This window comes from Aphelocoma coerulescens, chromosome 20 (assembly GCF_041296385.1).
Source record: "Aphelocoma coerulescens isolate FSJ_1873_10779 chromosome 20, UR_Acoe_1.0, whole genome shotgun sequence".
Classification (NCBI taxonomy): Eukaryota; Metazoa; Chordata; class Aves; order Passeriformes; family Corvidae; genus Aphelocoma; species Aphelocoma coerulescens.
In genome coordinates, this window is record NC_091033.1 from 4,078,171 (window position 1) to 4,102,477 (window position 24,307).

At 60.5% G+C, this 24,307-nt stretch overlaps 1 protein-coding gene across 2 annotated transcripts; it reads right to left on the reverse strand.

Annotated features, from left to right (window-relative positions):
- Nucleotides 1-24,019, reverse strand: MTCL2 (microtubule crosslinking factor 2). Of its 2 annotated transcripts, XM_069034342.1 has the most exons (16): nt 23,775-24,019; nt 15,790-16,014; nt 14,073-14,231; nt 11,467-11,529; nt 7,548-8,780; nt 6,438-6,557; nt 6,139-6,264; nt 5,571-5,801; nt 5,316-5,423; nt 4,879-5,046; nt 3,616-3,867; nt 3,420-3,491; nt 2,976-3,046; nt 1,288-2,734; nt 1,051-1,192; nt 1-29 (listed from the first exon to the last, which is right to left on the reverse strand). In XM_069034342.1, exons 1-16 carry the CDS (start codon nt 23,904-23,906, stop codon nt 1-3), a joined length of 4,578 nt encoding a protein of 1,525 aa, XP_068890443.1. In that variant the 5' UTR covers nt 23,907-24,019. The 2 variants fall into 2 exon arrangements, with proteins under 2 accessions (XP_068890443.1, XP_068890444.1); XM_069034343.1 differs by lacking the exon at nt 1-29 and having other exon boundaries at nt 1,043-1,192.
- Nucleotides 24,020-24,307: the final 288 nt, after the last annotated feature.

The following is a 24,307-nucleotide window of genomic DNA, read 5'->3' on the forward strand; positions in this document are numbered from 1 at the left end:
TTAAAATGCACTTGGTTTTACATTGCAGGCTGTCCGGAGTTGGGCAGAGCCAGAAGTGGAGGGAAAAAAAAAAGAAAAGAGAAAAGAAAGGGAAAAAAAAAAAAAAAAAAGAGAAATATGTATATTCAGCACTTGGAGGAGAAATAACACAAGTGGCCCCAAGCAGGGAGGTGGGTGCAAGGCAGGGCCACCATGGCCCCTTGGGAGCAGGGGATGTGCATACACACACACAGAGGCACAGGCCACCTCTCCCCATGCTGTGCACCCAGCAATCCCAGCTCTGCAGCTGGAGGAGCCTGGGGACCACCCGGACCCTTCCCAGCAGCGAAGGGCCTCAGCAGCATCCCCAGCGCAGAAGGGTGGCCAGGGAGGGCCTCCAGCCAGCCCAGCGTGGGTGACCACAGGGAGCCTCCCTCCTCCTTCCTGCCGGGGCGGCACTCGCGGCCCCGCGGCTGATGCAACCGCGCCGCAATCGGGGCCGGCGGGATCCTGGCAGGATGCACTGGAGCCCGGGCAGGGCGGGCAGCGCTGGAGCCAGCACCCTCCATCCTGCTGGAGCCAGCACCCTCCATCCCGCTGGAGCCAGCACCCTCCATCCGCGGGGCCAGCGCGGCATCACCCCTCGGCCAGTGCTTCCCTACAGCGGCCCTGCTGCACCTCGCCCCAGCCCTCCCTGTCGACACGAGCAGCCTCCCCTGGCTGCTCTCCCTCTCTCAGCGCCCTCGAGCCCTCGGCATAGCGGGGTCCCAGCTGACATTCCCGGCGCGGTGGCACCGGCCAGGTCCCCCCCAGTGCCGACAGCGGGTCTCCGCGCAGGCGGGAGGTGATGCAGCCACCCTGGCAGGGTGTCCCCGCGCACCCCGGGGCTACCGGCAGCCTCCGGCTCCACATCTGCTTCGTAAGCGTCCCCGGGGCCGAGGGGACGTTTAGGAGACAGATGCGCCCGCGCCGCCTCCGAGAGGGGCCCCCGCGGGCTCAGCGCGGGCGCTCTTCCGGCAGGACAGTGGATGGCAGGCACGCTGCGTCCCCCGGCCCCCCGTCCTCACTCACTCGAGGCCCCCGGCTTCTCCTCCGCCCTGGGGGGGTCCGCGGGGTGCAGTTTGCACTTGGAGGGGGAGTGGCGGACCGCGGAGCGGGATGGCCGGGCAAAGCAGGAGGTGAGGGACTGGGAGCTGCAGTCACACGCCGTGTCCTGCAAAGATAGACAGGGCACAGCGGGGTTAGAGGGGTCAGGCACCCCGTCCCCCGCCACGGCGGGACACCCCGGGGGGCTCCGTGCCTCGTTACCTCGCTGGCTATGGCCGAGATGAGGTCGGGGTCCCGCAGGGCTGCGTCCTTACTGCCCTGGCTGGGGGACAAGGGCTTGGGGTCCTCGCAGGTGCCCTGCTTGAGGACCTTCTTGTTCAAGATGCGAGAGATGTTTTCAGCTGGGTGGTGGGTGGCGGGGCTGGGGTGCTCGGCTCTCTTGCTCTCCTCCCCAGTGGCCTCCTTCTTCTCCTGGGGGGCAGTGGGGCTCTGCGCCCGCCCACAGACGTTCCTGAAGAACTCCTGCACGAGGCCGTACTTGGGTGCTTCAGGCTTGGCCCGGTTGCTCTCAGGGCAGCCCGGCTTCCAGATGGACTCAGTGCTGCCTGCGTGCTCCACCACGCTGAACAGGCTGGACAGGCCGTCGTTGATGTTGCTGAGGACGGGGCTGTCGCGGGTGGTGGTGGAGCGGGCCCAGGCAGAGCCGTTCTGCTTGCTCTGGTGCAAGTTCCACAGGCTCCTGTCCTTGGAGGCGTCCAGCTTGGAGGAAGACCTCCTCTGGAGCTTTGGAGAGCCGTATTTTGGGGAGCAGCACGGCCGCTCGATCCTGGAGTGGACCTTATCCAGGGAGGAGGAGATCTGCTTGCTGCGCACGGACACGAGGGAGGAGCTGCGTGGCGACCAGCTCTTGCCATGCACGCCGGCACCGCGGGGCAGGTCAGTCTGGAGGCCCACGCTCACCGTCTGGATGGTCTGTGTGCCCACATGGGCCAGCCCCACCGTCTGGCTGGAGGTGCTTTTCACCTTCCTCTCCAGTGAGCTGGAGCGGATGGCCTGGCGCATGCAGTTGGTGATCTCCTTCATGTCGTCGCTCATGTTGCCGGAGATCTCCAGCTCGTGCAGCGACGGGGGGAAGTGCGGCACCGGCGGCACAGCGCTCTCCCCCGCGCCGCCGTCCAGCAGCTCCCGCTGCTGCTTGGAGAAGTTGCACAGCCACTGGCTGTAGGTGCCCTCGGCGCTGGCCGACTCCTCCGGCTCCTTCGGCTTGGCCATGGTGAACAAAAATCCGGGCTCGATCATGATCTTGCCCTCCTTGTTGTGCACCAGAGGCGCCTCCAGCCGCCGCACCACGGGCGGGCTGTAGTAGATGCGGATCCCCGTCTTGTCGGGTGCCGTGTAGCTCCTCTGGATTTGTTTCTGAGCTGGGTCGTGCCCGGAGAGGCTGCTTGCCCGTGAGTAGTCCCAGGAGGAGATGCCCAGCTTCTCCTTGGCCAGGCTGTCAGGGGCAGGTTGCTCGATATTCACATATGTACAGTTTGAGGGAGGAAGGCTGGTGCTGTCCCGGATCCCGTTGGGCAGCAGCTGGGTGGTTGAGGATGCCTTTTTGCCCCGGGCATGGTCACCCAGCCCTGGCACGGTCTTTCCAGGGAGGTAGGGAGAACAGTCAAGCAAGCTCTCGAACTCTGACATGGAGGAAACGGACTTGGTCCTGTGGGAGGAGAGAGGATGGGGATCAAAAGGGGGTAGGGCAGGGGGTTGGGGGACAGCTGAAGCACCCTGCTCCCACCCCAATGAGACCTTCCTGGGCACCCAGTCCTGCTCCTCACAGGGAGCCCTTTGCTTCCAGGACTACCCTGGAACATGGTTGCATCTCCCCATGACTCTCAGGCATGTCAAGCCCAGGGGCCCCCTCTCTGTTGCAGGGACCATGGAGACACCAGCACACTCACCTTTTGAGGTTGGTTCCCTTGGCTTCTGCTTCAGAGATTGTCTCCTTGTCTGTGATTTTCTCATTGAGAGCCTAGGAGGGCACAGGAGAAAGCTCCGGGGTCAGCAAGCACAGGACCAGAGCACAGAGATGGGCTGGGGCTCAGGGGCTGTGTCCTGCTCCCCTCCAGCACCACCAGCTTCCCCACACACTGAGGCACAGCATTCCCAGGACTACATGGGGCTTGCTGGAACCACATCTATTTTAAATTGGGTTTTTATAACCCCACAGAAGCTCTTGGGGTTCAGCCATGCCCTTCACCCTCTCATTCTCCTGGTGCTCCCTGTTGCACTCATTTGCTGTTTAAGGGGGTGTTAATTGGGGTGCACACATCCTCCCATCTAACCCTTAGCACAGACCTGAGCAGTAAGAGCATCCTGAGAGCACTCCACCCTCTCTTACCCACCTCTTTCCAGTTGCTGCCGTGCTTCTCCTTTTCAGAGTGCTTCAATGCCCATGGATTGGATCCTTTCTGCAACTGGAGAATGTGTTGGTCACTCAACAGGTGCCACACATGCCTCTCTGGGCAAGCAAAAGCACGAAACATTCTTGGGGCAAGCAGCAGAGGCTGCAGGACACGTGCAGGATGGGGGACACCATACCTGGTTGAGTTTGTTCTGCAGGTCCTTTGCTTGCTGCTCTGCCTGCTGCTGCTCCTCCTTGAAGCGAGCCAGCAGCTCCACCTTCTCCTGGTTCCAGTTCTTCTCACTGATCTGCAGCTGCTTGGTGAGGTCCATGACAGCGCTGTAGGACTCGGCCAGGAGATGCTGGTGCTCCTCACGCTCCCTCTTCAGTGCCACCTTCCAGTCCGGCAGCGCACGCTCAGCGATCCCTTTGCCTGCCTTTGACTCCAGCTGTGGGGACAGAGTGGTGGCTGTGGGGGACCCATGGCTCCAGCGTGGTGCTGGACATCTCCAGCAAAGGGACAGGGCTGCAGGCATCCCGCTTGCCAGTGCCAGTCCCGTGCTGCCAGGCTGGGCAATCAGCATGTCCCCAGGGACATGACACACGCAACATGGCATGCCCATGGCACAGCCAAGCCATGGCCAGCCCTGGCTTGCAGCCACGCCATGCCAGCCGGCCCAGCAGATGGTCACCCAGCAGGACACGGGCTGAATGTCCTGCCTGCCCAGCTGTGCTCCTGCCTGCAGGACATGGCTCCTGGAGAGGACCAGCCTCACCTGCAGTGCTGGCAGCGCAGCCCCTGAGGATGCAGCACCACTGGGGTGCTGCCACCAAGGCAGCTCTGCTTGCTTTTGAGGAGGAGATATGGGAACTGGGGACCCATGCTTTGGCTGGAGAAATCCTGCCTGGAAAGTGCTGGCACCTGTGCTGGGGAGCGGAGCTGATGTACAGCCATAGGCTGCTGCCAGCACAGTGTGAGTGGAAACCTCTCAGCGCTGGGAGGGCAGGGCTGAGGGATCAATGGGACTCATCCTCCAGGCAGGAGCTTCCCCCAGTGCCCAGGCTGCCCTCCCTCCACCTCCTTCCTTCCCTGCATCCCTTTGCATCCTTTTTGCAGCATCTGCAGGGATCCTGTGCTGTGACTCGGGGTGGGGGAGAGGTGGGCTCTGATGCTGCTCCCAGCTGCCTGTCCTCAGGAGGGATGCTGAGCCCTGTCCCATCCCACCCTCCCCAGACAAACCCAGCAGAGGAATAAAGAGCATCCTCTGCTGCTCCACAGTCAGATTTCCATGCCAGCCCGTTGCCATGGAAACTCTCCAGCATGAGTGGCTGCTAATTAAGATTCCCACAGTGCCACCCTGCTCCCAGCCTAGCGCTTGGCACAGGGCACAGGCAGTCCCCCAGCCCCCCAGTAGGCATGGGGAAGCTCTACCAGCCCACGGGGTAGCCAGGGCTCCAACCTGGGTGATGTGGCACTTGAGCTCGGCGCGCTCCATCTCCCAGGCAGCCTTGGCCTTGGTGAACTGCTGCTGCAGCTCGCTGGCACCGCGCCGCTCCTCCCGCAGCTCCGTGCACAGCTCCTTCAGGGTCACCTTCATGTCCGCCAGAGTCTTGATGCACTCGTTGGGCTGCAGGAAAACAGGTGTGAGCACAGGCAGCAGGAGGGGACCCAGCAGGGTGGGACTCTGTGGGAGCTGCCCTCTCTGCATCCCAGCCCTGCAGGCTGCTCTCAAGGTGAGGGACGTGGGAAGCCGCCAGGGCAGGGGACCATCCACAGGTGCAGCATCCCCACCCAGCCACGCACCCTGATAGGAGCCACAACCCCACGCCACACAGCCACAGCAGGGGCTGATCCTGCCCTGATCCACCCCTTGGGCTCATGGGGGACCCTGCTCACCGTGTTGGGAGTCCAGGTGTCCCCGGCACACATCTTGTTGTCTGCCTGTTGCTGCGGGGCGAGCTCCTCTTCTTCCAGCAGCAGGTACAGCTCCTTCATGCTGTTCACCTGTGGGTGACACCATGGCTGGGGTGATATGGGGACCCACAGCCTGTGGCCAGGGATGGGGGACACCCAAACAGCCCTGGGTGGGACATGTAGGCATGAGGGACGCGCCCAACAGTGTGTTCCCCCCTCCAAGACAGCCCACTGTACCTCCAAAAAGTCCTCGCCCTCACTGTGCACCACCTTGCCCTGGCGCCAGCGCTTGAGGAACCACTTGAGCTTCATGAAGAGCAGGAGGAAGCTCTGCCTGAACTGCTGTGACTCCTGCACCAGCAGGTTCTTCTCCTGGCTCCAGAACTTCTGCTCCAGCCGCCTCTGCAGGTTCAGGCTCTGCAGCTCAAACTCCCGCCGCAGCAGAGCTTTCTGGTGGTCCTCCTTCAGCTGTGGAGAGACAAGTGGCTCTAGGACAGGTGCTGGTGGCAGTGATGTGATGCCTCCCTGCCAGGGTCTGAGCTGAGCCCGGTGCCAGCCCCACATCCCCATCCGAGGGAGCTGCACCACCCTGGAAGCATGCTGGGGACAGCAGGGCCATTGAGGCAGTCCCATGGGGGAAGCCCTGCATGGAGGAGTGTGCTCAGCCTTGAAAACGGGACATGCTGTGTGTGCTCCCAGGTGACACTCAGGTTCCCACGTGGGTCATAGGGCTGGGGCTGGAGGTGGCACTGCCATGGGTGTGAGGACACTTGTCTCCCAGGGGTAGAGGCTGTTACCTACTCACCTGGCAGATCTTCTGTGAGAAGTTGTCCACCTCGTCCTTCCTCAGCTGCCTCTCCTGTGAGAGCTGCTCCTGCAGCCCCCGCAGGCTCTCGTTGGCCTCTGACAGCACCAGCTGCAGCTCCTTCATCTGTAACAGCCCGAGGAGAGGATGGGGAAGGTGGGCTGCACTTCCCTGTGTCCCTTCCGGATGGGGCTCTGCAGCTTCCCTCGTCCCCAGCTCTCAAAAGGTTCAACCCCATCCCACAGCCCTGTTCCCAACCCCGCTGGCTGAGGGGATGTGGCTCCCTGCCCGTGTCATACCTCGGTGGCGTAGGAGTCGTTCTCCTCAGCCCGGCAGGGTTTGTAGCTCTGGGGATGTGCGGGGTCCGTGTCCTTGGTGTGGGGGATGCGGAAAGGGTCGGCGTCCCTAAAATCAGGCTGCTGCATGCGTGGGCAAGTTAATGAGAACAAACCAAAAGAGCGGGAAGAAAAAAAAGCCAGAAAACAAAACAATGGGTCTCCGAAACAGTAAAGAACTACAAGACAACAAAAAGGATGAGGAGGAGAAGGAGCTTCATCACCATGGCGGGAGACAATGCGGAAACCAAAAGGAAACACAGGATGAGGAGACACGTGGCCTGGATTGTTTGGGGAAAGGGGAAAAAAGAGAGAAAGAGGGAAAAAATGTGCAAACACCAGTTACGGTGCCATGCAGTGACTGGGGGAGACTGGGACCTCGGGCTGGGGGGACCACATGCAGAACAATAGGACTCTGAACAAGCGAGTGTGCTCCAGAAAGGGGCTTGTGCCTGCAGCCCCAACCACCACCAACAATCCCTGGCCCCTGGCATGAGCTGGGACCCCTGAGAACAGCGGGACAGCAGGGCATGAGCTGCTCTCCACTGCTCCAAAGGTGCTCTCCCTTGGATGCAGATTTACCCTGAAGCCTTTCTCTCCAAATCACCCTGCCCGGGTACCTCTGGGGGCTGAGGATTCCTGCAAGTGGGGTCCCTACAATTTGGGCTGCTTTCAGGAGCTGCAGGCTGCTCTCCTCCCACCCAGCTCATCCCCAACAAGCAAAGAGCCTCTGAGACAAAATTTTGGGCTAAGCCAGAGAGAGCAGCCAAAACATCAGCCCCTGCTACGGCGGGATTGCACCTGAGAGCCCCTGGCCATGGGCAGGGCAGCCTTGGCACAACCAGGCTGTGCCAGGATGTCCACTGCCTCCTGCCCTGGGCACACTCTGTTGGAGCAGAGTCCTACCTTGTCCCCGGTGCCACTGGCATGCAGTGAGGTGTTAGTTTGGATTTTGCTCTGGAGAGGCAGGAGGGAGGTTACACTGGGGATCAGGGTTTGCTCCATTAAAGCAGGAGGAAACGTGGTGGCAAATAAAGCAGCAGCTGCTGTGAGGGATGTGGGAAGAAGCCGTACCTGGAAGTCGGAGGCGTGCTCCTTCTGCAGCCCCTCTTTGGTGATGTCGTGGCTGCTGGGGCTGGAGAAGGGGAATGAGTCTGTGTGCTCCTTGAAGCCACCGGTGAGGTGGTCCACCTTCCTCACGAAGCAGCCCAGGTCCTGCTGGAGCACACCCAGCCGCATCAGGAGCACGTTCATCAGCTTGGCATCGCTGGGGCTGTCACCACCGCTGCCCACCGCCTCGCCCAGCAGCACCCCTGCGCACTCGTTGTCCAAGCAAGCCTTCAGCCCCGAGGTGAAGCCGTTGGCATCCGAAATCAACACGTCGATCGCTTTGCTGACCAGTGTTGCCTGGTCCCGGATGCCCAGCAAGGTCTCCAGGTCCTTGGACTTGAGCAGCTTGGCGGGGCCATCGGGCACCTTCCCACTGCCCAGCCCCCTGTCCTGCCCGTCGGCCTCGCTGCCGCCCACGCCGTCCCTCCAGCCGGCGGTGGGGACGCACTGTGCCGAGTCGCCAGCCTCGGCGTCGGTCTCCAGCATGGGCCGGGTGGTCTGGCAGGAGGCCAGGTCGCAGCGCTGGAGGTTGGAGAGCAGCACCCTGTTCTCGTACTGCAGCTTCTTCACCTTGCCACTGAGCTCGCTGATCTGCACCTTGGCCGTGGCCAGCTCCTCCTGCGAGGGCTCGCTGACCACCGAGCAGCTGTCCTCCGACAGCGTCACGTCCAGCTCGTGGTCCGACTTGTACTTGGTCAGCTCGTTCAGGAGGAGCTTGTTCTGGTCCTCCAGCTCCAGCAGCGAGCGCCTCAGCAGCTCAGCCTCCTCCTCCACGAACTGCAGGTGCCGGCGCAGCTCCGCCACCGTGTCCCCCGCGTCCCCGCAGCTCGAGACGCCCACCAGGAACCGCGTGTCCTGCCCCGGCAGCTCCCTGTCCCCCTGGCCCTTCATGTCGTCCATCTCCGCCCGCAGCCCACGGTTTTCCACCTCCAGCTCCACTATCCTCCGGCTGAGGATGTTGGCTTCCTCCTCCACCAGCTTGAGGTGGACCTTCAGCTCGGCCTCCCGGGAATGGGGAGAGTCAGCCAGCTCCTCCACGGAGAGGGAGCTGTCAAGGTCCCCATAGAGGGACCTGTACTTCAGCAGCTCCTCCTTCATGCCGTCGTTCTCCTTGGCCAGCTTGGTCAGCTTCTTGCACATCAGGGCCGACTCCTCCTTTGCAAAGTGCAGCTGGCACTTCAGGTCTGCGCTGTCCTCCTGGGACAGAGAGGGGGTGGGCATTAGAAAGATGCTCCCGGGGCCACAATGATTCCCAGAGAGCCCTGGGAACACACCACCCTCCCACCCCAGTCATCCTAGGGAAGCTGCTGGCTCTGCTCCTGGAGGGGGCAAAGCTTTGAGATCCATCCTGGAGGCTTTCAGAGTGAGCCTGGAGATGGGACAGGATGCCCTGGATGAGGAAACCCGTGGGTCTTGCCCCAAGAAGGACATTGAGCCACCACCAAGGATGTGTGGACCAAGTCCAGCCTGATCCACCACAGGGCAGAGGGGAAGGGAAAGCTCTGAAGACTCCATAGGGTCACCAAGGTTTCCTCCCAAAAATTGGCACTGGTGCCACTGCAACGCCCTCGTCAGGGCTCTCTCTGCTCCTCTCACTCAGCTCCCCACGCTCCATCACAGGGCTGAGAAGCAGCTGAGAACCTCTCGAAGTCCCAACCCTCAGCCTTGCTGCCATCACCTTGCCAGGGCACTGAAAACCCAGGCAAAGCCTCAGCATCAGCTCACTAGTCCCTTCCCAAGCCCCTCTGCTTCTCAGGACCGTTTCTCCATGTGTTCTGTTTTTATTTAGCAGTTAGGATCTTGGCTGTTTGCCCAGACAGACCGTTTCTCTGCTCTGGGAAGCTTTTTGGATAGAGGACCAGGATTTCCTGACGTCCAGCTCGCAGCTTCCTGTGCCCTGGGGTCACTCGAGTGCTCCGAGCTCCGGCGTGGTGACTGCCAGGAGGGGACCTGCTGGGCTGTGACCCTCACCCCACTGCACCCGCCGGAGCTGGACAGTGCTGGAGGTGGCCAAGCCCTTTGGCTGGGTGGCTGCTGGCCCTGGCAGCCCTCTGCCTGGCTGAACTCATTCCAATTCCCCTCTCCTTGGCTGGAAAAAACAAGCTGTCCCCTTCTCTGGGTGCTCCGGACCCGCAGCTCCCCCCAGCCACACCCACGCTCACCCCAAACCCTTCAGCAGTATTTACTCTGCAGACTTCCTGGACTGCTCATAACAAGGCCAGGGGTGATGGAAAGAGGATTCCCATGAGTTTGAGGTGCTATTTTATTCCCTAAATGTCCTGCCGTGACCACAGGAACCACCCTCCTGCTCTTCCATGCTCGTGCACCAGGACACGACCTCACTAAGGCGCATTAAAGCTGTGCCCCCCTAATTAGGCGAGGAGATTAGGGGAGGGCTGGCTCAGGCAAGGCAGACATGACCTCAGTTCCTGTTTTTCCAGGGAAAAAAAATAAAAAGCAGCAACCCAGTGTGTCCCTCTACACCTTGGCATCACTGGAGGGACACACATGTCCCCGAGTGCTTCTAGGAGCGGGGCTGACTTCGGTGTTGACTCCATCATCCCCCCAGCTCTGTTTCTGGGGAGTCCTGATGCTCAGCCAGCACGGCCGGGCAGGAAAGGGGCCCAGGAAGCCACAGATGAGTCACAACCTCTGTGCCCGCAGGGCCACCAGCCACGGCTGTGTGGGGACAGGGAGCGGATGGGGGCCACATCCAGGGGCATCTGCACCCCAGGAAGCCCGGAGTTCCTGGAGCATTGATCCCACTGCAGAACTGGGGCCACCCTGGAAGCCCAAGCTGAAGGGTCTTGGCTCCATGGGGGTGTGGGAAGCAGAGGGGGCTGGTGTTGTTTCCTGCCCCAGGAGGAGGCAGATGAGGGGCTTCAGCCTCAGGAAGGGGGTGATGGAGGGGCCCCCTCAACTCAGGGCAGAGCTGGCTGTAAGTGCTCCCCGGGGAAACGAGGGGAAGGATGCTGGGACCATCAGCTGGCCAGAAAGAGCTCTCAAGAATGGAGTTAAAGGGAGATGATAAAGACTGAGGGGGAAAGTCTTTGAGGGTCTGGGGGTCCCTGTGCTGTGGCTGCATGGAGTGGGCTGTGCCAGCAAGGATACAGATGACCCAGAACTCTTGGGCTGCTCAGGGTTCCTGCCATGAGACAGCAGGAATGGCTTTACAGGGTCTGCCTCCACGTCCCAGCTTTGGGGGAGCAGATCTGTTCCCCAAAATAAACCCTTCAGGTCTTTTGTCTTTGAAAGAGGATTTTTCCTTCTGCCTTTCTATCCCCGCAAGAGCAGCTCTGCCTCTCCGAGCCCTGGTAACAGCATTAGCGAGTCACAGCAGCTCAGCTCAACAGCAAGTGACAGCTGAAATCCTGCTGCCACCAGCAAATCCCCCATTCCCTGTGCTGCCCTGGCAACATGTGAGGGGCAGGAGTGGCGTGGCCTCCAGCCATCTCCACAGGGACCCGTTGCTCCCCCAGACCCTGTGAAGCTCCCAGGCCACCCTGAAGCACAGCTGCTGGCACTGGCAGGAGGGACAGGGGCTGCCAGAGCCACGAGGGCAGAGGAAGCTTTGCAGTGTAAAAGCCAAACTCCTTCAGCTCCTTACACAGGGAAAGGGTTAAAGCCACCACCCAGCCACTGCTGCTCCATTGATAAATGAGACAAGGGATCGGCTGAGGACAAAGAGGATGGCCCAGCACATCAATCCCTCCCTTATGCAGGGGCTCTGAGAAGCAGGAAAGCTCTGCAAAGCCCTGTAAGGAGGGGATGGCGCTGCCATGCCCAGATTTACTCCTGGTCTGGGTGTAGCGTCCAGCTGGCACCATGACCTGGGGTGTTGGTGGGTCACTGTGGCATGCCCTGGGTGCTCAGGTGCTGATACCTGCACTGATGGCTTCTTCTCAGTCTTGCCCATGGAGCGAGACCCCCGCTTCTTCAGGGAATTCTGCAGGAAAAAGAGAGAGTTATGACCCACAGCAAGGGCACTGCACCCCAGCAGTGACAGACAGACAGACAGACAGATACAGTGTGCATGGACACCAGCGCTGATGTTCCCAGATGCTCGTGGACCCCAGGAAAAACCCGAGCCTCGTTGGGCTGAGCCAGGCCCTTTGCTTTGAGGGAGCTGGACTGGCAAGCATCACATCATGAGGTTTAGCCAGAAATTCCCCCTGCAGGCAAACGAGCAGTGAAAAAGCCTGGAGTGAGCAGGAAATGAGCCATGGAGAGTGGAGAGGCTGAGTCACAGTCCCTGTCAGGGCTGGATGGAGTGGGGAATCCAACCCCCAGGCCAAGGGACAGCTCTCAGGACATTGCAGTGTGGGAGCAGCAGATGATGACATTCCCCATTGCCTTTTCCCCAAGCAAGGGACATGTCCTGGTCCCTCAGAAGCACGATGCTGACTCTGCTGTCAAGGTCACAAGGGGACACGTGGGACAATGTCCAGGCTAGTGAGGACAGCTGGGAGGTGGGGAAGGCAGACAGAGCAGTAAGAGAGACCAGAAGCACGGGAACAATGCAGGTGCCCAGAGAAGAGCCAGTTATCTGGGGAAGGGAGCTGGAGGAAGACCCTCAAGCACATCCACACAGCCTCCCATGAGCGCTGGCTGATCCGTGCAGCTGCCCTGGACCTATTTCCAAGCTGGTGCTGAGGCCCAACAGCCAAAGAAAGCAGCTGTGAAATGTAAGCTGCTGCCTGTGCCAAGGTGCCGGGCTCCAGGCTTTCCTATTAAGGCCACGACCATCAGTGGAGCTGCTGGAGCTGCAGAGCCTCTCCCAGGGCTGTGCCACATCACATCCCTCACCCCCACCGTGCTGGGGACTGGAGCTGGCAAGGGGCAGCACCAGCCCCAGACAGCCTCAGGCACAGCACCCCGGGGCAGATGTGGATGTCACTGCTCCACCCTGGGTGCAGCCTTGGGGTGGCCATGCCTGAGGGTCCTGTCATGGCCCAGTTCGGTGTGGCAGGCTTGGCATGGGGTACCCAGACTGATCCCACTTTTCCCTACCCCTTTAGGAGACAGAAGAGGGGAAAATGCCTGTGCCTTCGGGAATGATCCCCAGACAATTATCCAATTATGGGAGAAACCTCGTGGAAGGGAGGAATAATCAGCCCCGAGGGGTGAGTGCAGCCCAGCACAGTCCCTGGCTTTGGCTGCTAACAAGCTCTGCCAGGCTCTGTGCCCTGCAGCAGCAGGGAGGAGGAGGGCTTTTAGCTCACTTTGTCTAATGTTTGCCTAATTAGCACTCTGCAATCAGTGACTAACCCCAACGCCCTTGCTAGCCTGGGGACGAAACATCCCGAGTTTGGGGGCCATCTCTGAGCCTGTGGCAGCCGGCAGCGAGGAGCCCTACCCAGCCCAATCCCACCCCACGCTCTTCAGCCAGGACAAAGCAGCAGCCGTCTCTCGGAGCTCCCCACGCTGACCACACAACCATTTTCCCTGCCTGTTTTCCGAGCTCGGGAGAGCTGCAGCGCGGCTCCTGCTGCTGCCATTTGTTATTCAGCCCGCGCTCCCGGCTGCACGGGAACCCATTTCACGGCTCTTAGCGGGGGCTGCGCAGCCCGGGGACGAGACACCCCGCGGGGGGAACGCTGCTCCGTGCCACCGGCGCGGGGATGGCTGAGAGGCCGCGGGGACAACCACAGCTGGATCCCGCAGCTTCCCAGGAGCTGGGCTCGGCTTTAAGCGGGGATGGCCCCAGAGATCGCAGGCCGTGCGCAGGAAGCACGGTGGGGGAAGTGAGAGCCTTCCTTCGGTTCTGACTCCTCCTCCACGTTGCCCTGATGGCTCAGCCAGAGATGCATCCCGAGGCTCCCCCGGGACCAAAGGCATCCCGGGCAGTAGGGAAGTGGGTTACAAGGGCTGCAATGGATCTCAAGTCCATGCTGTCACCAGGATGCCTTTCCTGTCACCGAGGATGACACTGATCCCGGCCAGAAGCTGGTCCCAAACACAGCAGGACATGGAGTGCCCTGAACCGGTCCATCTGGGTACATTTGCGGCTGCCCAGGACACAGAGGGGATTGTGCACCCATCCAGCTCTGCAGCACCACTGGGACACCACAGGGACACCGCTGGGACATCTCAGCCCAGTTTGAGCCAGCAGGATGTGGTCAGGATACAGCCAGCACCAGGCACTCTGCCAGGGACAGGGACCCCACACATCGTGCGGAGCTTTGCTCAGATGGAATTGGGCACGGCCCAGGGGGCTGGGCTGAGCAAGTGGCCAGGGACATATAAAGTGTCCCTAGTGCAGTGGGGAAGTCCTGTAGCCCCCCTGGATGGGGCAGAGCCAGCCCATGCCCGCAGGGTGGGACTAAGCATGCTGAGGGCAGGAGCTGCTCAGGTTTCACAAGCATCTGCAGCACGGGTTGGGTTTCAGTGACAAGCAGGGTTGGGGGATCCCATGATCCGGGGCCAGGACACCTGCTACGAGCAGAGCCTTGGGGACGCCTCCCCGTCCCCCTCCCGTGTCCCACTCACCTCTCGGAGCTTGTCCATCTCGTTCTGCACCACCTGCTTGGCCAGCTCGGTCTCAATGAGCCGCTGGCGCAGGTCCTCGTTCTCCTCCTCCAGCCTGATCCTTTTCTTCTCCACCACCTCCAGCTCATTGTGGAGCCGCACAGAGACGTCCTTGGCCACCTGGCGACACAACGGGGCTCTCATCAGACTGGGCACAATGTGCAGGGGGCTGAGACCACAGCTCCTGGGCACCCACAGTCCTTGTGCAGAGATCACCAGGCAGTTGCTGAGACCCTCTGGAGCAGACACACTATGGTGGGTGACCCCTGGCCCCTGTGTCTGTCCCCTCCATCGTGTGCTGTGACTGCTCTTGTTCCTCCACCAGCTGCAAGGCTGCCCTGCATCCCCATCCCCCGGCCAAATCCTGCCTTCTCCAGCCTTAGCATGGTGCTGGGGGATGTTCATCACCTTTTTTCCCCATATCACAGTGCTGGAAAAGCCCCCAGAAGGCTGGAAGAGCTGGTGGGCAGCCGCAGAGCAGGCAGCCTCTCACTGCAGGCAGCAGCTGTGCTGGTCAGGAGAAAGGCGAGCTGCTGCATCACATTACAGAAAAACCAGCAGCTGCCCCAGGGTGAAGGGTGCCCACATCCACCCCAGAGCTCCCCCTCTCCAGATCCCTGCACAGGAGCAGTCCCCAGCATAAAGGGAGCTTAATAACACAAAATATTCACTCCTGCGTTTGCAGGACAGCAGATGTTGTCCCCAGTGCCACTGGTCTCCTGCACAGTGTGCCATATCAGCACTGTGGAGGCAGCAGCAAGCTGTGCTGCAGGGCTGGGGGACCTCAGGGCACAGGGTCGGGTTCTGTTCCCCCGAGGATGGGCTGTGCTTTCCTTCCCAGAAAGGGAGAAGCTGGAGGGGGTGTTTTTGGCAGCAGCCACCCAAGCTGGGGGGGAGCTGATGGGCTGTTTGGGGAGGGGATCGGGGCCCCAGCAGGGATGGGCAGTGAGGCGGGTTCACAGCCCCACACTTGTGGCACATCTTGGCTCCAGAACCAGCTGTTTTCTGCTCGAAAAACAAAATTAGTCCTCGAACTGTTGCACATCCATCCTGAGCTGTCTCTGACTGCCACTGCACCCCCCTCTTGGCAGCAGTCTTGTTGGTGAGAGCCCTCAGCAAACACTCACCAGGCTCCTCCAGGGCGAAGCAACGTCACCCTGCAGAAATCCCCTTGTCCCTGCCCCTCGTGCCACCATGCCTGGGGCTCTGCAAGGTTTTCCCGATGGCCGAGAGAAGCAGCTCCCAAGCCTGCAGAGTCCTGGTCCCCACACTCCCTCCCTGCACACTCGTGATGCCCCATCCCGCAGTGGTGGCCCCACCACCTCCCCATAGGAGCAGGGTAGGGGAGTGCAGCCCCAGGGCACAGAGCTGGGCACAGAGCCTGCCCAGGATGAGCCTCGCATATGGCACATTCTCAGGCAGTGCTGGCCCTCTCCACCACTAGGATCCCCTCAGACCACCTGTGAGCTGACAGCACTGCTCCCCACTTCTCACATCACCACTGCTAGCAGGGAATCATGATGTCTCCAAAAAAACTGCGCATCCCCACAAACCGCACATCCTCACAGAGCTCCCTGCACCCCAACATCCCCTGCCACCTCCATGCCCACAACTCATCAAAATCCCCTTTGGGAGCTCTGGGGGCTAGCTGGGTGTGGAGGTGGCCTCCTAGGCTGACCTTGACGTCCTGCTCGAGGCTGTGGATGAGCTCGCCGTCCACCTGGCCGGTCTGTGCCACGCGCAGGCTGCGGCGCTCGGCCTTGCGCAGCCGGTACTGCAGGATGCGGCAGGTCTTGCTGGCCTGGTCCAGCTGCTGCCGGAGCTCCTGCAGCTGGTACACGTCCTCCTCCATGTACACATCCCGCATCTCCAGCATCTCGGCACGCAGCTCCTCGATCTCATCCTGCGGGGAGATGCTGTGTTAGACCCCGCAGCTTGTTCTGCCCTCTTTTCCCCTGTGACACCTCCCCGCCATGGCTCTCCATCCATCCATCCATCCATCCATCCATCCATCCATCCATCCATCCATCCATCCATCCATCCATCCATCCATCCCATGAGCCTTTTTCACAGGTCTTCAACCCCTTGGGCCAAGCCCAATCCTTGCAGGAAAAGCCTCAGAGCCAGCTGGGTGCCGTCACCCAAGGGTGAGCCAGTCAGCCAGGGGGGAACAGCCAACATAAGTGCCTGAGAGTGTTTGTGGTGAAAGAAAGAGGAAGTTGGGGGAGGGAGAGGAGCTGCAGGAGCAGCTCACGTGGCGGCCACGGGGAGAAAAATTAGGTTATCTTTGGAAAAGATGTGTCAGGGAGGCAGGCAAGGGAAGGAGGAGATGGCAGGCGAGGACAACTCCCGTTAGGGGAGGCAACGTGGGGACACGAACGAGATGCCACCAGTCTTGGGGACCAGAGGTTGTCCCTTGTTTTGCCACCAAGCAGCAGTCCTTGGGCTGGGTCCTCTGTTCCCAGTCTCATCAGCTCTCCCAGTGACCTCCTCCAGCACAGCAGAGCCTCTGGCATGGAGCAATTGCATCACTGTCACAGCAGGGCCGAGGGTGACATCCTGCTGGCACCAGCACTGACCCAAAGCCTCCTCCAGGGCTGTGGCACACAACCACTGTGAGGTCCCCAGTGCCACTTCCCCATCCAGCACAGGACTGTGGTCACTGGGGATGCTCAAGGACTGTCCCCTATGGTCCCTGGGGACCAACCAAGCTCTTTCCATGTTACCCTGAACATGGTGTCCACCCAAAACCTCCAAGCAAACACTCCAGCCATCACACTGGCTGTTCTTGACAGGACCTGGTGGGACCAGCACACTCCTGGGAAGGGATCAAGCATCTGCTTTCCTGCCACAAATCCCTACCACCGAAGACCTCCTGCCACTGCCAAATGCAATTGCCACTTGAGAAGTGAGGGGCTCACGCTGCCACCCTGCACCAGGGCACAGTCAAGGAAGGGACAAAAGGATCTGGCAGAGGCACTGGGGATGCTCAGCCCTGATTCACCCTGGGCAGAGGGGACAGGGGAATGCTCCCCATATTCCAGTGACTGAGAGCCTGAGATGGCAGCTCTGTGCTGGCTCTGCCAGGCGCTGGCACAGTGGCTGCCACACTCACCCGGTCTGACAAAGCCCCAGCTGCAAGAACTCCCCGAAAGGAGAAGCCAAGCCCGGGGAAAGGGCTGGCAGCTGCGGGGACAAGTCACAGTCGCTCACTGTTGGCTTTAAACAGTCTGTGACAAAGAAGGAACGACAAACAGACAATTCCGGATTATCTCCTGGCCTGGGCTGCCGGAGCCCGGTGGCACCATGGCCACCAGTGTCCTGTCACCCTCCGCTGCTCTGCTTCTTGACAGGGGGTCCTGAGAACAGTCCTCTTTTTGTTCTGTCTCAGAGCAGAAACAGCCCTGAGGCTTTGAGATGAGCAGCGGGGGTCCCAGGGACACCCAGCCAGGCTGTTCCAGGGACAGCCAGACACTGTCCTGTGAAGGAACATCACTGCAGACATGTTTGAGTAAAGCCTCTGGACACGTCAGGTGTGAAACCCCCCAGGGACAAGCCACATGTGCTGGCAGGCAGTCCTGCAGGGGCTGTGATGCACCCTGAGGTGACAAACTCGATGGGAACCCCCACCAGCACTTCCAGCTCCCCGCCTGGTGGGGCCACAGCCCTGGGGGCACCAGCAAAACCCCTATAAACCAAATCAGCCTGGGGAGATGGTTTGTGGCATCTGCTCCTTGGGAGCCTTCATAGGGAAAAAAAGGCATTATGGATTGCAGGTGAGCAGGCGCACTGCAGCGGGTGGGGAAAAGAGCCTTTCACCGCCAAAGCCAGGCGAATCGTGGCTGGAATACAACTGCAATCCTGCTTCAGTGCTGACCATTCCAGCTCTCATTTGCCATGTGGCTTTCCCAGGCAGCAGCTGAGCAGGGCAGGGAGCAGGGACCTTGGAAAAAACCCAACCAAATCTTGCATTTGCTGGAAGAAATCCTGGGCTTGCCCTGCTAAGAGCTCCTGCTTGTTTATGCTTTGGGTTGTAGCAACCGTTATTTTAGGGGGAGGCTGTGTCCAGCATGTCCAGCCTGGGCAAAGCCTGGAAGTACAGCCATGGAGTGGGGCTGGGGGCATCTGCAGCACTTGGGGGGCTGGGAAAGCAGTGCCTGTCTTTGCTCCAGCTGCAGGAGTTCACCCACATTCCGTAACGCCAATAAATCCTCGGATTGGGTGCAGCCTGGCAGGCGCACAGCCTGCCCCAGTTTGGTCCATGGAGGCAAGCCGTGCTGCTAAGCTACAGTAAAGGGATTAGGATTGGAGAGTGGAAACATGCCAGCAAACTGGAAGAGAGATTGGAGGACAGAGCTGATCTGCTAAGGCAGCACATGGGGTGCACTGGGGTCCCCTCACAGCTTCAGGGGTCCATGAAGGCCATGGAGCCTCGCCCTTTGCACCTGCACATTTTCTGGAGTTGATGCCCAACTCAGCAAAATATCCATTTGGATTAGGGTGGGAGCAGAGCCAGGAGGTGGGGAGAAACCCCACAGAAACATCCCAAATTCAGGGGTGGCATTGTGAGCATGGAGCACTGTCAGTGACCTTAAATGAAGCGTGAGATGGTGACAGGTGGGCAACACTGAGGAGGAGATAAATGACCTCTCCAACACAAATGGCCCTGGGGACTGCCATGCTGGGCCACTTGTCCTGTAAACAACAGTGCCCATCCCCATGCGAGGTCACAGCCTCCCAGCACCCATGGGCTCCTCCCCTGCTTTGTCCTCCAGGATCACCCACCACTACATCCCATCCCACCTCTGTAGCAGCAAAGATTTCCTGCTGTTTTTACACTAGAAATCCCCTGTCCTGAAAAAAACGCTGGGAATCTGCAGTCCAGGGAGACTCATTTGAATGCCCCAGGGACTGTGTGCAGAAGCAAACACCCCATTCCATGGCTGCAGGAGCCAGGTTACGCTGGGTGGAGGAGCTCGAGAGACAACCTACCTTAAAGCTCCTCCGCAGAAACCTCAGAGACACTGTCTCTCCCCGGGGAGATCATTAAGGAAACTAAGAAGCGGAAAGGTGGGATGCAAACTGCCTGTTTCCAGTTCAGGAGAAAGAAACCATGCATTTTTAGAGCAAGAGGAGGCAACAGCTGTGTTCACACGTCCACTTGAAGGACATCAGCTCTTTCAGGAAGGGCTGAGCTTTAGAGTGATGACCCTGAGCAGTGACAGGGCAGGAGAGGGACCAGTGGAGATGGCAGAGCACACCTCAGAATGCACACCGGACCCATTACAGGTTGCAGAAACAGAATTAAACCCTGGGATCTCCAGCCCAAGGGGAGTTACACGCTGATTTTGGTGCCTGCAGGAATGCAGCAAGCTCTGAGCAGAGCAGGGGACGCACACTGTGCAACCCCAGCAGGACCTGCAGAAGCAGAAAGCAGCAAGGGACACAAAACACGGCTGGCTTTGGTGCCCCTGGCAGCACGCACCCCCACTTTGGCAGCCCCAGGCTCTGGGGCACAGCCAAGCAGCAGCCACCTGTCCTTCCAGCAGCCTTTTGGGGGGCACAGCCCTGCCTGCACCCTCCAGCTGCACCCCTGAACCTCAGCAGAGGAGGAGGAAGGGTGGGAGGCGCCTGGCTGTTTGGCAGAGCCGCCTTTGTGCGGAGCTGGGGCCGCGCTGGCAGCGAGTGTGCCTGCGGCTCGCCTCGATCCCCGTGCAAAGACGGGGATTACCGTGCAGGAGAGCAACAAGCACGGCTTCCTCTGAGATTACAGCACAAAAGCAGCAGCTTTCAATTAACTCTGAGCGCCCGTCAGGCAGCACAGGGAATTATGCTAGAATTTGCATGGGGAAAAAAAAAAAAAATCAGAGGGGATTTTTAAAGGAAACTGCCCAGGGTGCTCAGGCATGTCCCCTGCCAGCAAGGGGAACCCAGAAAATGCAGCTCACCACAAGCCCATGCCAGGGTGCAGTGGGTGGAAGGATGAGCAAGGCACACCCGTGGCACCTACAGGGGTTTCTTTGGGTGCATTAAGGGCAGCTCTAGCCCAGCTCTGACAGCAAACACTGGCCATCCTTCCCCCCATGTCACACTGGAGCTCAGTGCAGCAGCCTGTGCACTGATCCCTGCCCCTGGCTGGCATGGCAGCTCCCCCTTGGCAATGGGAGTGAGGGAAAAATCAACATTTCTCAGCTTTACACCTGCCCCCATAAATTACCAGGCAAACAGCTGGGGGCTCTCTGCAGCCCAACCCATGTTGTGCACCGTCTGAAAAGGCTCAAGGCTGCAAAACCCCTTCAGGGTGGCTGCTTGGCAGAGCCCTGTTCCCCAGCTCTGCAGGTGGTTACTGGGACTCCCAGGCATGATCCCTGCCCCTGTGGCCAGGCAGGATCTGGGCAGCAGCAGAGCAGGGACTCCGTGCCAGCCAGGCTGCCCAGATGCAGCCCCAAAGCCCCTGTGGGATGCTCTCAGAGAGCCCTTGCTGCTGGCATGACCGCCTTGGGGGAAACAAGGCACCCAGGCACTCTGAATGTCTCTCCACAGAGCTGGGAAATGCATGCAAACCCCAAGGGATGTGGGATGACTCAGGGCAGGGAGCAGGAGGGGGACAGGCAGCAGGAAAGGGCAGGCAGGACTGAGCTCCCAGCGTTACACAGCTCTTGCCTAAACCCCTTCCCACGGAGAGGAGAGGAGAGGAAAGGGTTTGCAGGCATCGCCTCCCCTCGCTCCAAACCCTCCCGTGCCCACTCTTTGTCTGCCTGTCCCTCTGCAGCTGCTGCCATATCACATCTCACATTTTCCAGCCTGCTGAGCAGGGCTGGGAGCTGCTCTCCATCGCACGGCTCAGCAACAGCGCAACGGGGCAAGGACACCCGAGACACCTCCTCCCTCACCAGGCTGCCAACCTGCACGTGAGAAACAGCCCTTTTTGGGGAAAATGCTTGGAATAACCCGTTCGGGGGGTCACAGCAGGTGCACAAGCCTGAGAGCAGGGGTAAGAGGAGATCCCAGCCCGCCCAATACACCAAGAGTGGGAGGAGGGAAGCAGAGCCTTGCACAAATCTGGGCCGCAAAGAGAAATGGGTGAAGTGTGCTTAAACAAGCAGGTTTTATTATGGCAGCTGAGGAAAGATGGGACGTGAGCTGGCGCTGCTGGAGCACTGCTGGGAAGCTCCCAAACCCAGCGTGCATCACACGGGCGTAGTAGCACCACACACGTCTGGCTCGTGCCAGAACGTCACCAAAGCCCTCCCACCCCCAAAAATCCTCATCTCGCTCTAAATACGCACTAGGTTTCAGCTGGCGCTGATGAATACACGAAAAAAAATTCATTTGCAGCTATTTGGGTGAGTCCTAGGAAATAAGTCACCTGGGCTAAGTCTGATTCATCCACTCCTGAGCGGAGGAGAGCTGCATGGCAAGATGGGCAGTGCCAGTCCCTTAGGTTAGGGCTTTATTTTTTGCCCTAAGTCCTGAAATGCCTGCATTTTTAGCACAGATGGCACAAGCCAGCACTCCGCTGCAGCCCAGCCCAGTTTTCTGCTCCTTGCTGGAGAAACGAGGCAAATCTTCCAACATTTTTTGGAGCACGAGAGGCGTGTGCTCTGGGCTTCTGCCCAGCTGGAGCCAGGGTACCACACCAGCCACCTCCTGCTCCAGTGTCAGGAAAAGCGAGCTACAACACGGAAACACGGACATAAGCAGGATGCACATGGCAGGGAGGAGACACAAGTGCTGGCAAAGAAGGGACGATGCCACCAGCATCCCCATGGCCATTCTTGGTGCGTGCCTCCAGCAGCTCTCCCCTCTCCCACTGCCCCTGGCATGGGGATTTCAGTTGCCACCCCTCACGGCAGGGAAATCACTCGCACCCCGCATGCCTGCAGCTTGCCAGGAAGGAGATCACGCAGAAATGGAGGAAGCACTGGCTCTGTCTGCAGGAATGGCAGCACTGGCACTCATGTTCTTGGAAACCAGAGGGGCCTCATCTGTATTTTTCCAGCTCCCACTAAATCAAAGCCCTGAAGCTGTTGCTGCTGATTCTGGCAGGAGTTGGGACACCAGCTGTGAACTGGGGCTTTGCTAATGGACAAAGGGCCTGATTGGGCATCTTCAAGCACATCACCCAATGCCCACCTCAGGCTGGAATCCTGACACTTTCACAAACTTGGGCAGCAGCAGATGACAGCTGGCCTGACTTCCAACCTGCAGCACCCAAAGAGCAGCTGGGGAGCCTTGGTACCCAGCCCTGAGTTCCCAGCAGGTGACTGCCCAAGCAGCTCAGCCACAGCTCTACCCTGAAGGAGAGAAGGGGGAACAAAATGCCTGCAGCCCTCCTCAGGATGTGGCACCTGGTGGGTGCTGGTGCCCACCACGCCAAGGTGCATCAGGCTGATGACAGGGACGGCTCTGTGTCCCTGTCCCCTCACAGCACGTCTGCCCTGGCTCAACCATGCCCCCATGCACCGGGCAAACCCGGAAAAAGGCCCCAGGGAACCCGGGAACCAGCGGGAAGAAGAGAGCTGGAAAATGTCCCCAGGGTCTGGCAGCAGCAGCAGCAGGCAGGGAGAGCAGCAGGGAGCCATGCCCAGCTGCCAGGCCATGCCCAACTGCACGGGGTCAGGTTATGCCATACTGTGTCCCAGGATGCCCAGCCGGGCTGAGCACACCCATGCCATGCTGAGCTGTGCCTGGCTAAACTTTGCCAGCTGTGCCAAGCCTTGCCATGCCAAGCTGGGTCCATGCTAGGCTTGGACGTGCTGCACCCAATGTGCCGTGCCAGGGCAGGCCATGCCTGGCTAACCTGGCCCATGTTGTGCCAAAGCCTGCCCTGTGCCAAGCCATGCCACAGAACATCGAGCTGAGCGGTGCCTGGCCATGCCACACCACGCTGGACCATGCCCAGCTGGGCCGTGCTGTGCCACGCTGAGCTCTGCCCTAAGTCCAGTGTGGCCATGCCAGGCTCAGACAAGCCAGGCCCTACATCCAGTCATGCCACGCTGTGCCAAGTCAAGCCCAGCCACCCCTGGCTGTGCCATGTTCAGGGATGCCATGCTGGGCTGAGCCATGCCAAGCCCTGCATCCAGCCATGCTGTGCTGTACTGCCCGACTGAGTCAAGCCAGGCTGAGCCAGGCCATCCTGAGCTGAGCTGTGCCCTGTACCCCAGTCTTGCCCTGGGATGCTGAACTGCACCAGGCTGTACCCAAGGATGCTGTGCCACACTGAGCTACACCTCGGGATGCAGTGCCATGCCATGTCATGCCATTCCCAGGGATGCTGTGTCATGCTGAGCCATGCTTTGGGATGCCATGCAGTGCTGTGCCATGCCATTGCCAGGGATGCTGTGCCATGTTGCACTGTGCACAGGGATGCCATGCTGTGAGGACAAGAGATGCTGTATTGTGCCCAGGGATGCTAAGCCGTGCTGACCCCTGCCCTGGGATTCCTCACCATGCCATGCTAAGGCCAGGGAAGCTGCCCCATGCTGAGCCATGCCCTCAGACGCCCAGCAAAGCTCTGGGACGTTAAACCCCGCTGCAGCCAGGGATGCTGACCCTGACTGACCCTTGCCCTGGGATGCCACGCTGTGCCACTACTGCCCGGGGATACCATGCCACACCGAGCCGTGCCAGGGATGTCACGCCACGCCACGCCGTGCCCACCTTGAGATAGTCGTTCTCGGAGCGCAGGTCCTCCAGCTCGCGGAGCAGCCCGTCGGTGCCGGCGTCCAGCAGCTCCTCGGTGAGATCGGAGAAGGCGAGCGAGGTGCTGAGCTGCAGGCGGCTGCTGGCCATGGACGCGGCCGAGGGCTCCTCGGGCAGCGGCGACGCCTCTCCTGCCGAGGGCGGCGGCGGCGGGGCGCTGCCCGGGGACTCGCCATCGCTGCCGCTCAGCCCCAGCTCCAGCGACAGCAGCTTCGCCTCCTCCGAGGCGCTGCAGTCCGACACCTCCGAGCTGCTGTCGGTCAGCCCGGACCCCGGCCCGGGCATCGAGCGGGGTCCCGACCCCGTCCTTCTCGCCCCGGGGGCCGCCGTGTCGGCTCCGTGCCGCCGGCCCTTCGGCCGCACCGCGCCGCGCCCCGCCGGCCCCTTGCCGCCGGCCCGGGCCCCCGCCGGGCCCCGCTTGTCGGGCCGCCCGTCCTTGCCCCCGCCCGGCCGCCGCGGGTGCGGGTGCGGGTGCGCGCCGCTCGCCGCCA

Coding starts and splice junctions, on each gene's coding strand:
- MTCL2 (XM_069034342.1), bottom strand. CDS start 23,906: ATGGCCAGCAGCCGCCTGCAGCTCAGCACCTCGCTCGCCTTCTCCGAT. Junction 5,424..5,570: donor AGGGCGAGGACTTTTTGGAG/GTACAGTGGGCT, acceptor TGTCACCCACAG/GTGAACAGCATGAAGGAGCT. Junction 2,735..2,975: donor AAGGGAACCAACCTCAAAAG/GTGAGTGTGCTG, acceptor CTCCTCCCACAG/GACCAAGTCCGTTTCCTCCA.